Consider the following 16,716-nt stretch of genomic DNA (forward strand, 5'->3'; position numbering starts at 1 on the left):
AGTCTCGTCGAAGCAATTACACAGATAAGATTATTTTCTGCTTTCGTTAAGAATTATTCAGCGTTTCATGCCCCCCAGAACATATTTTATCTCACTCTATTATACGAGACACCGTTGACAAAAGTGACAATGGCTCATTCGAAGTGAATGGGGGCCAAGTTGATAACATGGAGGATGGAGGTATTGTCGTGGAGGTTACTGGTGCTTAAGGTAGGGCTCGTCCTACCTGCATAGTATTATGTAGGCTGAAGATTACGGTGAAGGGATAGCAACGATTCACGATGGGCACATCCGACCTTCTGTTACTTTAGCAGCAATCTCATTGTCCAGAACTATGTGGTAGCAGGCATAAACAACAGCATCAGCCACGTGTATTTGTATGATTAAAGAGCGCGAGGGAATAATGCAGATGCCCTCTGTCATCTTCGACTGAATTATCACCTTGGTATGTTGATAAACGATACCGACAGCAGCTATCCGCCCGCAGAGATCAGCTTCGGCTTGGTGGATATTTATATTGGTCAAAACAAGTCCAAGGCTGTACTCATGTTTTTCACTTTTCTCTCGGTGGTATTTTCGTACAAAAACGTTGTGCTATGCTTCCTACTAACAGGACATTCACACAATATTGCTGACCGAGTGATCGCGTAGAGTGACGTGAGGTCTGAAGCTGTATGCTCCAATAGATGTGGCCAAGGAGATGAATAAGATCAAAGGCGTGAAACGCTTGGCTATTGACCACAAAGAGCCCAAACGACCATTTTTCGTGGAGTGGGAGGCGTTGCTAAAAACAAATCTTACCACCACCTCCAGGTTATACTTCAAAATACCTGTTCGAGATTGACTGTGGTATTTGCACCGTAAAACATATTGGGACTTCTGATGCCGATGCGATATCGTTTTCAATGGTTACTACCGCAGGGGTAGATGTCATCCGAAAATCGATACTATCCAAGCTCTTTGGATCCCATATATCAAGCATCGATGAGGCGTCAAACGGTTCTGTGCAACTACCACGTCACCCAGTCAAACAGCTCTCGGCGAAAAAGCAGAAATCTCCGAAGAAGCAGCAAAATACTTCTCGATTTCTCCACAGCACCTGGGGTTTTATCCAGACGTACCCGATGCAATCATAAACGCTCCAGCTACCCCTAAAAGTAGAGGTTCTGACGATCAAGGAGGAGCAAAAGGTAAAACAAACAAAGAAACACGCAGAGCAGGACCAGGCCGTCCACGAAAAGTGGGTCAGGTTTCTAGCCACCAGTCCTCGATTCTTCAGCTCTTTAGCCCACCTCCGAATTTAAAGTGATCCATAACAAGTAAATATTTTGTGTATCTCTGAACCGGTTTGTAATGGGAGAACCGGGGTCCTGCTGGGTACCAGGGGACCCACCATAAGTATCATACACAGTAATAAGCTATCATATTGCTTTTAGACGTGAATTGTTCGACGCGCTGCTCCACTCAATTTCAGCGCCTTTATGCCTACGTAGTATTTATCAGCTTTTTTTTGGAGTGCGATTATAACCAGGGTGGAAAAACCCAATTAAGTTTAAGGCCAAGGCCACGCTTACCCTTCTCCCCTTTCCCTCACTATTGAGCTGCGCCGGTAGCAAGTAGAGGCTGTTATGAACCGTCTTCAGACATGAAGAAAGCGTGCAAGATGCTCAAGTTGCCTGACATGTTCTGTGCAGCCCGTGCGCTCCATTTGGTTGTTGCTGCTGCGCTTGCAAAGAAGTCGGAGGACACACCTAAAGAGCATGTGCCTGTCGGTGCCACCGCTTTCAATAATGCTGATGAGAACAGTCTTGATCGTGGTGGTACTTCTGTCAATGATGGTGACGAAAGCAGTGCTGATGTCGGTGTCGACCTAGTGGGGAGTGTTTCCGATAACATCTCGCTTGCTGATAAAACAGCTGAGGATTCGTGGATTGCCGTCTAAGTCAATGACGAGGGAGATCATAATGATGACAGTAACGATGAAGACTGCAGAATTTGTGACAACGCTGAAATTGATGCATTGTGTGAAGAAGAGGCAAGTTTTGTTAATCCCGCTATATCGGCGGCTTCAAGTAACGTCCAATCTGTCGAGATGAAGTCAGTGCGCCGATCCGTCTGTTAGTTTCGATAGCTGGTAGAGTACATTCATCGCTCGCCGAAGGGTACGATCCGACTTAAGGAGTACCGGAAAAGCGAAGGCTAGCAAGAGCCAGCAGAAGCCACCGTCGTCTTTGGAATGGTGGAGAAAAAAAACAATTCCTCATTATCGACAGTTGCCGAACTAGCCCGTACGTGGCTCAGCGTCATTGCCACTTCGGTGTCGTCTGAGCACGCTTTTCAACCGCTGGAAGCATGATTACAAAACGGCGAAGCTCTTTGAAAGCTGACACTGCTGGTGACACCACCTTAATGGCTTCAAACGTGGACCTGGTGGAACGTGAGCGGCCTGCTTGAGAAATTGTGCTCTGTTTGTTTGTTTTCCTCTTAATTATTGTGTCTGTGTGGCTGTGGGCGATGCACGAGCAGAAAAAACGTTCACTTCTATTTATCACCTGCTCCGTTTTTTTTACGGAGCGAAACCTGCAGACCTTCGTCCCTTTTACTAAAAAACAGCATGTATTTGCACCATATACCTTTCTAAGCTGTTAAAGAGAACGTATCATTTTCTACTGTATTTTACCTGTTTAATATTATAATTTGCGGAGCAGGGCCGTAAAAACCTGTAGCAAAAAAAAAAAACCTGTTGCATCTATGAGAGAATTGATATTAAATTCGCTCTTGCAGTTACCTACGTTTTCTGTGGACCACATATTTCATCCTTGAATTTTGTAATAGTCACGTAGCACTACAGTACTGCACCCCGTTTTTGCGTCCTTGGACCTTTGATAAACCGCCAGATGTGATATGCCAAATTCCAAAAGAACGATAGTTTGTAAGCTAAACTCTAATTTACTAACAAATCCTATATTATTAACCCCGCGAAAACGGAGTGCAGTACTGTACCAGGATAATTACTTTACTTTTCCTAGCAGAGTTCTGACAAAACAGCGTTTTAACCCCCACCTACCCACCCCACCCCCACCTACCACCACCACCACCACAACCAAATGGCGAGACCAATCCCGGCAGAAACTTTTATTGTTTTGAAGTGGCTTTATTTTATAAACCACTTTAAGGCAATTTAGCTAGCATATTATGATAGCTGCTTGAGCAAGTGGTCGCCTTACTCTAGAATATAAATTCTAGAGCTTCGTGCAAAGCGTTTAAGTTAGCAGGACAAAGAAGAATAAATTTACGTACTTGTTCGTTTCATCCGAAAACGACGAAAGAAAGTCGTTGTTGAGTGGCAACACCACAGGGTATTCGAGAACTGAAGTCATTCCTTCCGTGGCTCTTGCTCATCAGCTCTCGCAAGGTGAAGAGCACGCTGCCACGTCACATTACTCGTACATGTATCCATTCCAATTAAAGGCTCACTTGAACCCAAGCAGCAAGTTGCACATTCATTCCCTCAAGTAATTTGGTACAATGTACCATTTTGCTCTATCAGCCCCCTCACAAAGTTTGTCATTTTGCTAATTGCCACCAGATGGAGCTTGAGGCGCTGCAGCTCGTCGAGTTTGCCTACAACCGGCAGCGCGGAGAGCCGCGCTACATCCCGTTCCGACACCGCGGTGTACCGCCTCGATATCCTGCGTTCGATCTGCTGCTGCCGGTTCTGCTGCTGCCTTGGGACGACGAGCGTGGTGGCGTCATGTGCTTTGCACATCCGCTGCACCAGGCTCCACTGGCGTCGGACGCATCCAATCAGGACGAGATGGCGCTACTGGGCGTATGTCGCTGCGGCGTCGTGCGCTTTGCTAAGTATTTCCAACGTGGCTGCTTGGGATCTGCCCCCACGTACGACGTGGCGCTTAAAATTATGGACAAGACGCAACTCAAGCTGCAGCACGACGACGTGCTTAACGAGGTGCGCGTCATGGCACAGCTACAGCCACCGGGCTTCTCAGGTGTATACCACTCGCCTCACCTGTCGCAGTGGGAATGTCTAGCCGACGAGCACAACGAATACATTGCTATGGACTGGGCAGCTAATGGCAGTCTCATCATGTACGCCAAGCGACGGCTTACAGACTACAAGCGCTTCGCCGTGGAGCGACTGGTGAATCGAATGACGTCACTACCGGAGCTGGAACACGCCGTCAATACCTTCGTGTCCAGAGCGTGGATGCTCGAGGCGCTGTATATTTTCGAAGGAGTCCTCAAAGGCCTTGCCTACATGCATGCGCAGAATGTGTGTCACTTAGATGTTGACCCGTGCAATGTGGTGATAGATGCCGATTATAATCCAAGGGTTATCGACTTTGGCAGCTCCGAGATCATGACAAACAATGGACGGGCAGGAGCCGACGACCGCTTGATCAAGTTTAAGCCGCTCTATGTTGCAGAAGAAGTGAGGGCGCATAATCAACGCCCTTCACCACGCCCGGGCTTCTTGGGAGCCCCCGCCGATATGTGGTCTACTGGAGTGTTGGTACGAAAACTATGGGATGCTGCATTGTCAACTTTAGAACTATTTGCTGACGTTGTGTGTCTTTTTATCGCTTAGTTGTACCAGTTGCTGTGTTTTGGATACCCTAAGGGCCACTTGGCTCTTGTTTGTGATACGAATTGGGCGACGAATCTACTTGCACATGCGAATCAACCAGGCTACGACCAATGTCTAGGACAGGATGGCTGCCTCATTTGCTTCCGTCGCATCGAGTTCCCCGACGTAATTTTCGAAATCTTTCGTGGTTTGCTGCTCGCGGACCGTCCGACCGAACGATTGACGGCTGTGGAGGCAGCGAACCTGCTTCGACCGCTGCTTATCGACTACGACGTCGACTTTAACCGTCGCTCACAATCAGTACTCGATACGCTCGGATGATCGTCTGCCTTCTTGATAAATATAGTAAGCTAAGGGATTTTTAATGGCAATTTACTATCATAATACAACATGTATTAAAATGAAGTACTACAGTTTGATATTAAGAGTAAAAACTCTGTAGTACTGTACAATTCTTCAGTAAATAAAATGAAAGCAAAAATTATCCTTGCCAAATTAGCATATTTCGCCAACGTGTAGGAACACTATTCAAGTGGGTTGCTCTCGATTTCTTTATTTATAAGATGAGGTTTTTCTCATGCTGGAAACACAAGCTGTAGGGTAGCTGCGACGCAAAACACTGTCGCGACCAAGCCCACACTTGACAGTATAGCCAGTCGTGCTATCTCCTTGCGACTTGAGCGCCATGACGTAAGTCGCACGTAGAAAATCAATGGAAACAAGTAGCAAAGCATCAGCAAGATACTCGCACCGACGAACGAAAACACTACCTGTAGTCCAGGCACACGTAAGGCACAGATAATCTGAGCGACTAGGAGTGACACAGTCCCAACAGCTTGTACGAATTGTGACGGGGCTGAGCCGTTTTCCTCTTCCGGGGTATTGCGAGATGTGCAGGCCATGTACATCTCTAGCACCAGCGAGCGAAGCGGGTGGAACAGTAGCGGGAATGAGAGGAGAATCGTCAAAAGAATCGCCACGCGAGGCACCGCCATGATTCGATCGTTCGAGAGATTCAGCAGTATGTTGCCTTGTGTTTTACTCCCGTATATGTGCGCAGCACAAATACCGAACGTCGCATAGAGCAGAATACACACTCCGACAGCCAGAGCCAAGTGACGTCGCATCGTTCGTGCAGCAGTTTGAAGCAAGTCCACAGCCACAGGAGCTTCAGTACCACCAACATTCTCAATATCCTTGTCATGTAACTTCCGTCTTGCGTCTCTATCCGCTGCCACAAGTTGAGCGAGTAAAGGGATTACGTTTAAGTGCAACATGAAGGTGAAGTTGTAGATACCTACAGCCTCGGATACGCGCCAGAACAATGATGCTTCATACTCCATCTCTGACACCGGCACCACATCAATATCAAGATCTCCCGCTTCGACGCCTCCAACCGCTGCACGGTATGCCACAGCTCCCACCAGATACACCGAAAATGCCACTCCAAAGTACGACGAAAAGCGCAATGCAGAAATTTTCGTCAAACATCCCAGTGGCAGGACAACCACCAGTACGATAACCCAAACAGTAGTCGCCACTGCATGTTGCTGTTCTGTCTGACTCCATTGCTCAAAACCGTTAATGACTGTTGATAGCATCACCGGCGCCATGTCCTTCACCACACGCACGCAGCCCACACACGCTCCAAAAACTGCGAGCGCCGTCAAAGCTCCCGTCAGTCGAGCCAATGGCTTACCGCCAGCTCTCCACGCCAGATGTTGATACGTCTCGCGACTCTCCTGCAGTTCATCAACACTTTGCGTTACCACCGCCACATGAACGCCCACGAGTGTATCAGCCGTGAAAGCCATTGCCAACCCCACGCAACAAAGCAACAAAACCGCCTGGACAGGAGACAATAGCACGAAAGTATACGGCACGGCCAATGTGCCGGCACCAATTGCCGACATTAGTAGCGTGAACGGCACGGCGCAATTGTGTCCCAACCATTGGCACGGCGATACGGAGACCGAAGCTCGTGGTGAGTCAGCCTCCGACTCTTGTACAGTCGACTGGACATCAATTTCTGTAGCGACAACAAGTGGAAACCCCGTCTCGAAAGATTCACGACGATGGCGATGCCTTTGAATGGATGAAAGGGGCTGCGGAGACAGAGGAATTAGTGGGGACGTCTCGTCGGAGGAGACCACCATGCTTGCCATGTGAGATGTATGCAAAATACGTCACGTCGGACCATCTGGCCCACAACCATACGACGGTCTTAGAGATTTCAGCGAATCGGAAACATGGGTGGTCTTATTCAATCCAGAAGCGAAGTAATAAGTAGTAAAAGATGTTATTCATTCTTCGGTATTCCCAGTAAGTACTGTAAATTTGACAAGTTAACTTTTCATCGAGATGTCCTATTTCGTCGATAAAGACACACATAAAATGCGCTCTTTTCGGGCAATTTAATCAGAGAGCTGTAATACAAGTATGCTGCCTCCTTTAGGTCACAAATGACTCTGCTTTGAGAAATGTCCTCATTTTAGCGGGTTGCCGGTTTGCTGCCGCTTTTCGCTTAGAAGTTTGTAAGAGTGCAAATCAATTGAGCCTTACCCCCAGATCGAATCGCTTCGACAGAAAATGTTTACTGTAGCTAATAGAAAATAAGAAAAAAACGAGTTGTACTTCCTCTGGTCGGAAATGATCACGCGAAGTCGACAATTTGACCAATTGCGTTAGTTCTATTTACCCAATTCAGCGTCTGATTAGACTAAACGAAAGCCCTGCATCTCCTCTTCCTACAGCCACCAGTTTTGCGCCGAACGAACTTCTGTAGCCTCCGCAATCTCACTTTTCGCTCTCAAGGTCTCAAGCCTCGCCTGGAGTGCGACCCGCCACGCCTGCACTACGCTGTTTCTTCCTCTACAAATATGCCGAAGCCCAACCTTACCAATAATGAGCGCAATCCCGTCATTGACGAGCTTCTAAAAATCAGCAACAACGGAGAATTACCCCGTGGAGCGTTTGCTAAGGTTGGTGTTCTTATGGGCCGACATCCGGACACCGTGAGGTTAATTTGGAAGCGGTACAGCTCTGCAGTGACGGCTGGTGTCGTGGGGGGTGATTGGCGTAGCCGGATTAAGAAGAACAGCGGCAGAAAGCGAAAGAATCGAGACGAAGTACAAGACAAACTGAAGAGTGTTCCTATCGAGGATAGAGTGGTTGAAAGACGTGTGGCGGCGGTCTCTGGTCTCTCCAGGCATCTGGTAAGACAGGCAGTAAATGAAAGAATAGTAACGTGACGAAATACGTTTATCAAGCCGTCGCTAACGAATGAAAACAAGATACGGCGGGTAGAGCACGCGTTGTCGTTTATCGACGAATCTACTCTGCAGTTTAAGCCAATGCACAATCTAGTCCATGTAGACGAGAAGTGGTTTTATGCAGACCGCAACAGACGATCATACCTCGTTTTCGACGGCGAAGAACTACCTGCACGCGCCTGGAAGAGTAAACGATTCGTTCCCAAGACGATGTTTTTAGCTGCCCTCGCACGGCCAAGGTAATTCTCTATAATATTATATTTTTGAAATATAAAAACCTCTGACATTTTATTTATAATTTTAGGTACGATCCTCACCGAAAGCAGCGTTGGGATGGCAAAGTTGGTATATGGTCTTTTACGGAACAGTACGAGGCGAAACGGCGAAGCAAAAATAGAGACAAAGGAACTATTTGCACTCGTAATATCGATACGGTCTGTCGGGAAGTGTACAAGGATTATCTTCTGACAAAAGTATTTCCAGCGATCAAAGCAAATTGGCCAAGGAAGGATCGGAATGAAATCATATTCGTACAACAAGACAATGCAAAGCCGCACGTAGCGCCAGCAGACCCGGATGTAATGAAGGCCGGAACTGAAGGAGGATGGAACATCAAGCTACTATGTCAGCCCCCCAACTCGCCTGACCTCAACTGTTTAGACCTGGGTCTGTTCGCCTCCATGCAAAGTATTCAGTATCGAATACCAAGAAAGGGTATCAACGCTCTCATAGCGTCGGTGGTGGACGCGTTTCGGCAGCTGGAGACTGACACGGTAGATGATATTTTTTTGACCTTACAGGCATGTATGCTGGAGCTTTTACGAGAAGGAGGAGGCAACCTGTACAAACTACCGCACTTGGGGAAAGCCAAGCTCTGGAGGGCGAAACAACTTCCTGTTAGTTTGTCATGTAGCAAAGAGCTGTATGAGTCTGCTGTCGCGTTACTTAAGTCTTCAAACCGTGGCAGTGCACTGCTATTCAATTTAACATCATCATAAATGACAGCTAATGTGATCTATAAATGACAGTTAATGTGATCTATAACTTTATATAAATCGTAAAATAAGTTCTTAGCGGGTAACAGCACTATTGACCTATCATACTTACTTCGCGTGATCATTTCCGACAGAGGAAGTAATATCTAATTGTCTAAAATTACTGGCACGAAACTGGCACATACATGTACCTAAGATGAATAAACTAGGGCGAATATCGCTCTTATAGGCGATAATAACGGTTAATAAACCTCAGCCTGGCACTCTCTTGGCAATTCTCCTGAATAGCGACGCCTCGTAGACCTCCCCGGGGAGTATTAAACAGCATTGTGAGAAGGCATCGACTCCTCTTGAGCTTAGCATCTTGTCAACGACGTAAGAAGCAGGTTTCAGCACTCTTTACGCTCAATATTCCATTCATCATTGTGCAGTACGTCTCTTTGCCACCAGGCTACTTGGCACATTCGAAGCACAACGTGCTTCGAATGCCATGTCATGTTAAATAACATCGTCGTGGCTCTACTTCGCTGTTCTTTCGAGACTGAAAATCGTTTTTGAGCCGAAATTTTCTTATCTTTGAAGAGGACATGGTGCACCGAAGTATGCATGCAACGAATTCAACGTCTAATCTATAAAACTTATGTGTGTTTTTATTGAATCGTCCGAAGCTTCTCTTGTAAAGGTCCTTTCGTTCATCACGCTACAGAGAAAAATATTCCTAAACCCGCAAGTACTTAGCAGCCCTTGCCACCGGCAATCAGTAAACACGAAGTGCTATCGAAGATGGCCAAGGTGTTGGCCATCAAAGACCACACTAACGCGAACGACAGGTAGGCCACAGTAAGGCCACCGAGGAGTTTGTTGGAGCCACCGTTAAGAGCCAGCTCCTGGGTCTCCTTCTTCTGACGCGGAAGCAGAACCAGGAACGCCCACGACAAAACCTTCATGACGTATGAGATGATGACCGTGTACGTGATATCCACGCGAACCGAGTGGTCGTCAGTCTGCACTCGGGCGTTCGTGATGTCGAATGGGCCGTTAATAAGAAGAGTCAGCGTCGTAGCGAACGGCGTGGCGAGGTTACCGACCGTCGTCATGAGACCGTATACAGCACCTTCGTTACCAACACCGGCGATCTCGACCGTCACAAATAGTGCAATGATCCAAGCAACACCGCTGGGAATCTGCACAGCAATAGGAGGGCCAAGCCAGAACCACTGATTGCGGAAGATATCCCACACCGTGATGAGAGCAACCGAGCAGTCAACAATAATCACGACAATACCCGTCGCAACGATCATGTATCGCCAGTCCCAGTGGAGACCGTACTTGGATGTGACAATGATACCGATCATGAAGCACAAGTGACCGAGGACGTCGTTCAACATGTTGTTGATAGGGGTAACACCTACCATGTACGACTGCACTGGAGAACTGGCCGTGTACGAAATACCGGAAAAGATACCGGCGAAGAAGTGGTGGGCGATGACCTGGTACACCACACGCTTGCAGAGCAAGTCCCAGAATTCCTTAATGTACTTGCGAAAGTCCAGACGCTCGGCCTTCTCTTCCTTGATAAAGTACCAGGTAAGAGGGATCGCAGGAGCCGTGAGCGCCACCATAATGATCATAAGCTGCGGGAAGCTCAGCGAGAAGTCGAAGTCGCCACCGTAGTCCTCACCGTTAAAGCAGAAGCCGACGAGTAGCTCACCGAAAATCACCAGAGTCGTACGCACCGTGTAGATAGCCGACTGCGTCTTTCCACGCTTAGCCATCGGCTCCTGTTGGGCGAGCTCGCACACGATACTATCGGAGCACACGTCGGACAGCACATAGCCGAACGCAGCAAAGAACATGATGACGACGTACTTGGCGCCTTCACCAGGTGCACTATGGTTGAGACGGGCCTCGATCTCGGGAGTGTAGTCAGCCACGTTGACTTTGCGGTCAGATGCGACAGTGTAGTACGGCTGGCCAATGGGCATGATAGCCATGAGCAACAGCATTCCAATGCAAACGGTCCAGCCGATCACCATGTACGGACGACGACGGTAACCGAAAACGGGGAAGCAGTCTGATATGATACCGTAGAACACCTTGAAGCTCCACGGTAGGATGACAAGCTCCTTGGCGGCAGCGACCTGAGCACCACTACAGTTGAGGTACTGTTGCATGAACGGGTATATCGTTTCTGGAAGCATACCGTAAACGACACCGACAGCTGCGTACTGGAAGATCAGACCGATGTGGTCCCGACTCAACAGGTTGGGCATACCACCCGGACGAAGAGCACCATCCTCAAGCAATTCTGGGGCGTCATGGGGTGTTTTGATACCAGCGTAGCTTGTAGTGGAATCCTTAGTAACACTCTCCTTAGTGATGCTTATGACTGAAAGGCGCTGCAAGTCGTGCACATTCTGGCCAGTGGGGGTCGGGGCCATCGTAGCCACACTTTATAAAACAAATGGACTTGGAAATTTGGCGGTGGGTGAGCAGTCCGAGGAAGAAAGCAGAATGATCTCTATTGCTTTGACCGATCGGTACTGGAAGAGAAATTAATTCAAAAGGACTCTGATCTCTTGACTTTTAAGAAAGCAGCCAATCAAGGAAAAAGAAGCCGTTCGCCAATCTCGTGTACTGAGCCCAGCGCAGGCTCCGGCTCGACCTGCTCTTTTCGCCTGCAAGACTCAATAATAGTCATCATGACGATGTGCAAATTCGCCACTCGACCCACCGCCAATGCCTGGATGTCCGCCGTTGCAGTAGGTGTGCAACTCCGGAATTTTATGGTTAGGTTCCTAGTTTCAGCGTGGAGACAGGTGCGAAGCTCATGTGTCCGCCTTATCACGCCGTGTATCGCCCAATCAATCATCAAAGGATGCCGACGTCGAAGGTCGCGCGCGAATGAAGGACGTTGATCGCACCACGGGGCTCATTAGCGAGGCTATGCGGAGACTTTGCCCAGCATTCGGGCACCGCGCCCAGCGCGAGTCAGGCGATGATGACCAAGTACGTGTACCGTAATACAGCCTCAATCACGCTGTGAATCACAGCCTGTGATAAGCGCACCAGAACGCAATAACCGAGCTGTAACTTACAGCTCACACCGAGAGATCTCCAAAATTTAGAGATACTTGTGTACATGTCTTAATAGAAGCTCTATCGCTAACTGCAACGGATTTGTATCAAATAGAATCCTATTACTACGCTTATTTTTTTTAAATAGAGGGAGTCAAACTTTGCGTTTTTGCCTGTCATATTTTGGCGTGTACCCATGTCATATTTTGGCACGATTTCTGTGATATTTTGGCGCCATGACCTGTCATCTCAAAAATCACCTACCTCAGGAGCAGGGCGATCCCAGCGATCACATGGCATTTCCAATAACAAAAAAGTGATCCGAAAAGGCAATGTTGCCGTCAGTCTTCAATCTGCTCTTGTACCTAACAGAGCTCAGGAGCAGTTTGCACTGGCGGGAGCCGTCATCACAAGTGCTCCCCAGTCACACTCCACGTCGTTCTCAGCACACTACTTACAGTACGTAAGCCGTGTGTCCTTCCTTCACGTGGAAGTCTAACTAATCCGTTTTTTTATAAGAATGACGCTTAACAACGAGAACGGCCCGTCCGCAAAGGTGCATCTTTCTAGAGAGGACTACGGCCTGCTCGTTACCTGGATGGAGATACCTGAGAACTTTGCTGCAGCTCATGGCACCAGCAATAAGACCACTGTCTCGAGAGGGCCCCAGAAGACAAAGACGCAGGCTTTCAATGAGCTGGCGGTGTATTTAAACACACACAAGAAGACATCTAATCTTCCTACGCTTACGGGAGCAAACGTGCAGCAGCGCTGGCGAACATACAAGACGAAGAAGCTCCAGCCAACACTAAAAAAGAGCCGCACGGAGACGGGCCTGGGGATGCCCAAGAAGGAGATGAGGCACGGCTTTTCAATCCAAGGCAAGCTGGACAAGTTGTGCCCACACTTCGCGCGTATGGAAAAACTGTTCGCTACGAAGGCTAATGCTCGAGCTCCAGCAACATTACAACTTGGTTCGCTTTAACAACATGCTACCGGACGAAATGTGTCAGGCTCTAAACACGGCGAGGAGGACAAAGAAAACTATTTTGAAGAGATCAACAGTGTTGATAGCGGTGATGACAGCCTCAACTCAAGTGGAAGTGACCCCAACGACCAAAACGACGATCCCGAAGGACCCGCCGCTGGTGCCGCGGTAGCTGATGCTCCAAGATGATGATAACGCAGACGAACAAGAACCTTCAGATTACGAACATGAAGCATCAAGAACGAAAGCCCGGGCGATTGAACCAGACAATTCATTTGAGCAGACCCCACCTGAAGGTGCTCTATGGACTACAGGAGAAGAGGATAAGTTACTATCCGTGCCTTCCATGCTAGCTTTACTTGGCAACGCCGCGCTGGATCACTCCCCACGGCAACCACAGCAACGAACAGACCCTCCTGCTATCGGCCAAAGCGGTCCACATCTAGTAGCCTCTATCAGCACGGAGCCAACTGCGCTTCCGGAAGCCTCACGCACGACGGTTTCGACCACTCACCCCTCTTCCCAGCGCGGTAGATCGCGCTCGAAGCTATCAAAGAGAAAGCCACAGGCCCCAGATACCAACTCTGACAAAACGAACCCACAGAAGAAGAAGAAACGTTCAAGTTCCGGCAACGGACTCTATCGGCACGGAAAAGCCAAAGCGAATGACTGCTCACGAGAGCAGAGCGTCACTATCATTTGCTTATGCAAAAAATGGAGAAGAAAAAAATCAATTACATGAAGAAAAAGCTGGAGCTGGACGAAAAAACGTGGAATGAGCAGCGAAACGCAAACAAATCCCGGCAGGAACGTTCGTACTCAAGAACTAAGGAGCGCCGAGCTGCGCGTCGTCATTATATGTTTATGTCACTGGTGGCAGCACAGAAGACTCCGGATGAAATCAAGACGCTTATGGACCTCTATCAAACTGGACTGTAGCCGCCACCATCGAACCCATTTCGAAAGCAAGGTGCCTATGACGCTCGTTAGCTTTCAGGTTTTTTAAGTGTTAGTGGTGCATGCGTTCATAAGTATTGCTTACGGTTAATTTTAATTTTTACTAGCTAAGTGCCTTCAACTCTCCTACCATAGCATTGATGAAAAACAGCTAGCCTCTTCTCAGTATTCCACCCGGTGCACGTCCACGAGCGATGGCTTTCGCTTTAATTCGCCGCCGAAACGTATACGGGTCTTCATCATCACTACCCGAGTTCTCACCATCTGAATCACTGCCGGAGCTTTCGCCATCACTAGGCCAGTCATCGTCAAACAACAGCATGATGTTGTGCAGTACTACGCAGTCAGAAAGCCACAGTAGCACTCGATTCATATCTTCGTTCTGCCGTATCTGCACTCGTAGCTCCCTAAGTGAAGACCATCGCCCCTTCAGCACACCGATCGTATGCTCATTTACCACACGCACATGAGCAACGCACTTGTTGAAATCTTCTTTCTCGCTTCCAAGACTACTCTTTTGTACGATGGTACAATTGTATTGTGTGTGAAGTCAGCTGGGTACGAAGTGTCGGCCATCAGATACTCCTCAGGACTGAAAAAGAGTCGTTTCTCTCTGTCATTTGAAAGTTGTATCTATCGGTACTGTGGTGTAGTAGAACACACAAATATCGTCAGATGTGGATTCCTTACACAAACCACAACGAATCGCCGAGCTAGGTCGGCGGTTTGTATGGCCTGCGCAGAGGGTGGTCCCCTCGCGGTCCGGCCCTTCCGGGACAGACGAGTGGCTCGCTTCCACCCGGTTCCGACTAACCAAGTCAGATCACTTCCGAGGCTCCGCCGAGTTAGGTTCGGCTGAGCTCGTTCACAACCCTGTGCCCTCCATTAAAGGATGGACGACGGCGCGCGAGCGCTTTTACAGGTCACCGAGCGCAGAGGCAGCTCAGCTAGAAGTGTTACGGCACCCGGGCTATCCGACGTACCGGCCCGCTGAGTATGCGGGACTTTCTTTCGCGCGTAGCGAGACTTTGTCCTACCCGGACCGACCTAATCTCTTGGCGCTACCAGTCAATACCCTACAAGCTATGCCTCTCGAGTATTGACGGCAGGCATAATCCAGCCCTATGCAGGGACTTACCGGAAAAGTGTACACGTGTCTTGGACTAGGAAAATTCTGCTCTGTTATCTTCTGGGAGCCCTTTCGGCTTCCCCTATTTAATCCTATGCTTCTCATACAAATATCTAATGAAATGTAGTCGTTTCGGATCTCTACCGACCCTTCAGCTGAGTTCCGGCGACCGTTGAGCTCAGCGGCTGTCCGGATAGCATATCCGGACAGATCGCCGAGTACTTACCGTGATCCTTGGCTCCTAAGCTCTGGGTTATCAGACCGAGCCGATTCTTGACCTAAAGTAGGTCGGCGTGTGGTCGAATCTGGAAATCCCTACACCACAACTGCCCCGGTTATGATACGAGCCGAGCTGGTGAGTGTCTTAATCCTTCATTTTGTTCTGCCACCGCTGGTCCGTACTCGGCTGATGACGTCTCGCGGCTCCCCACCACCTTCTTTGGTACGTTCGTTGCTTCCGCTGTCACTCACTTGGCAGCTCCTTACTCTTCGCATGTTGTTCCAGCACAACCCGTGGCACCATCCTTCTTCTCCAACTCCTCGTCGAGGTGAAGGCGTGCCAGCTGAGTCGATTCCTCGACCCGTCGGTACTCGTGGGGTCAGCGACCGGCATGAAGCTGGGCTGGTTGACCTGACAACTTCCCATGAGTCTGACGCGGAGTCGGCAGAGTCTTCTCGCGTGCGCCTTCCTGGTCCACCGAGCTTGCCGGGCGACACCACTTCGGGCGCCACCAATCAGCCAAGCTCGGCTGCTCCAGTGAGTCTTGACTCCCTTATGGCCAGAATTAACGAGCAAGGGCATGATCGCCGAGAAGAATTGACCTTCTTGGCGAGGCTCATGGCTTACGGATTTACTCGTTCCGTGGAGCCCTCCGATCCCGTGCAGCGGCGAGCGATTTTGCATGCTGCTTCCGCGGGGGAACTGTTGGATATCTTGAAAGGCAACTACGCCGCTCTTGATTATCCAAAGATCATCGGCGATCTCCAAGCTGACAATCAAGCTGCTCAGGAGGAGAACCGCGCACTGACTCGGCGACTGGACTCGCTTGCTCTCAGCAATGTCGACTTGTCAACTCAGCTCTCGTCGGCTCAACAGCAAGTGTCTCGATTGGAGGCTGCTGCCACGCAATCGGCTAATCTCCTCGCGTCACTGCGAAAGGCTGTAGCTCTGAGTGAGGCAAAACTTGCTCGGGCCATCGCAGCTGAGCAGAGCAAGGTTGACGCTGCGTTGGGTCAGGCCCAGCTCCACCATCAGCAAGTCTTGGATCGGGACGCCGAGATCGACGTCCTTCTCCGATCCATTTCTGAGAGGGATGCGGCGTTCATCACTCTTCAGGGCATTGCTTCCAAGCACTTCGAACAGCTGCAGGAGTCGGTGCGGTTGTACAGTTCCACCGGTACTCAACCCTTGCGGCACGCTCAGTCGGTGATCGCTGAGCAGCGGGCTGTGATCTTGCGACAGAAGCGGCTCATCCGTCGGAATGGTATTATTCCGATGCACGATCCTCACATGGCTGCTGCTGCTGGCGGTGGCTTGCAAGTTCCTGGGCTTGATCCGTCCGACCTTCTCCTCAACGCCCGGCTGTGTCGTGTCTTGGAGTCTCGCTTTCCTGAGGTTCTCAACATCCCCACTGGTGAAACTCGGCGGTTGGAGTTGATTGTCCATCCTCGCCGAGATGCTCCAGTGG

General features: G+C 49.3%; 6 protein-coding genes across 6 annotated transcripts; 4 read left to right on the forward strand and 2 right to left on the reverse strand.

The window, feature by feature from the left end:
* Positions 1–1,663: 1,663 nt before the first annotated feature.
* Positions 1,664–1,942, forward strand: PITG_22699 (uncharacterized protein; the record flags this gene model as incomplete). Its single annotated transcript, XM_002907288.1, has 1 exon — positions 1,664–1,942. The coding sequence occupies one exon, from the start codon at positions 1,664–1,666 to the stop codon at positions 1,940–1,942; it is 279 nt and encodes a 92-aa protein (XP_002907334.1).
* Positions 1,943–3,589: 1,647 nt separating this feature from the next.
* Positions 3,590–4,930, forward strand: PITG_02407 (protein kinase; the record flags this gene model as incomplete). The annotated part of the gene is made up of 2 exons (XM_002907289.1): positions 3,590–4,534; positions 4,610–4,930. The coding sequence occupies 2 exons, from the start codon at positions 3,590–3,592 to the stop codon at positions 4,928–4,930; spliced, it is 1,266 nt and encodes a 421-aa protein (XP_002907335.1).
* A 254-nt stretch (positions 4,931–5,184) lies between these two features.
* Positions 5,185–6,765, reverse strand: PITG_02408 (Amino Acid/Auxin Permease (AAAP) Family; the record flags this gene model as incomplete). Its single annotated transcript, XM_002907290.1, has 3 exons — positions 5,185–5,796; positions 5,848–5,946; positions 6,025–6,765. The coding sequence occupies 3 exons, from the start codon at positions 6,763–6,765 to the stop codon at positions 5,185–5,187; spliced, it is 1,452 nt and encodes a 483-aa protein (XP_002907336.1).
* Positions 6,766–9,610: 2,845 nt separating this feature from the next.
* Positions 9,611–11,317, reverse strand: PITG_02409 (Folate-Biopterin Transporter (FBT) Family; the record flags this gene model as incomplete). Its single annotated transcript, XM_002907291.1, has 1 exon — positions 9,611–11,317. One exon carries the CDS (start codon positions 11,315–11,317, stop codon positions 9,611–9,613), a length of 1,707 nt encoding a protein of 568 aa, XP_002907337.1.
* Positions 11,318–11,780: 463 nt separating this feature from the next.
* Positions 11,781–13,114, forward strand: PITG_02410 (uncharacterized protein; the record flags this gene model as incomplete). Its single annotated transcript, XM_002907292.1, has 4 exons — positions 11,781–11,885; positions 12,337–12,413; positions 12,474–12,928; positions 13,041–13,114. 4 exons carry the CDS (start codon positions 11,781–11,783, stop codon positions 13,112–13,114), a joined length of 711 nt encoding a protein of 236 aa, XP_002907338.1.
* A 295-nt stretch (positions 13,115–13,409) lies between these two features.
* Positions 13,410–14,008, forward strand: PITG_02411 (uncharacterized protein; the record flags this gene model as incomplete). The annotated part of the gene is made up of 1 exon (XM_002907293.1): positions 13,410–14,008. One exon carries the CDS (start codon positions 13,681–13,683, stop codon positions 13,879–13,881), a length of 201 nt encoding a protein of 66 aa, XP_002907339.1.
* Positions 14,009–16,716: the final 2,708 nt, after the last annotated feature.

This window comes from Phytophthora infestans, genomic scaffold (genome assembly GCF_000142945.1).
Source record: "Phytophthora infestans T30-4 supercont1.3 genomic scaffold, whole genome shotgun sequence".
In the NCBI taxonomy this organism is placed as follows: Eukaryota; Oomycota; class Peronosporomycetes; order Peronosporales; family Peronosporaceae; genus Phytophthora; species Phytophthora infestans.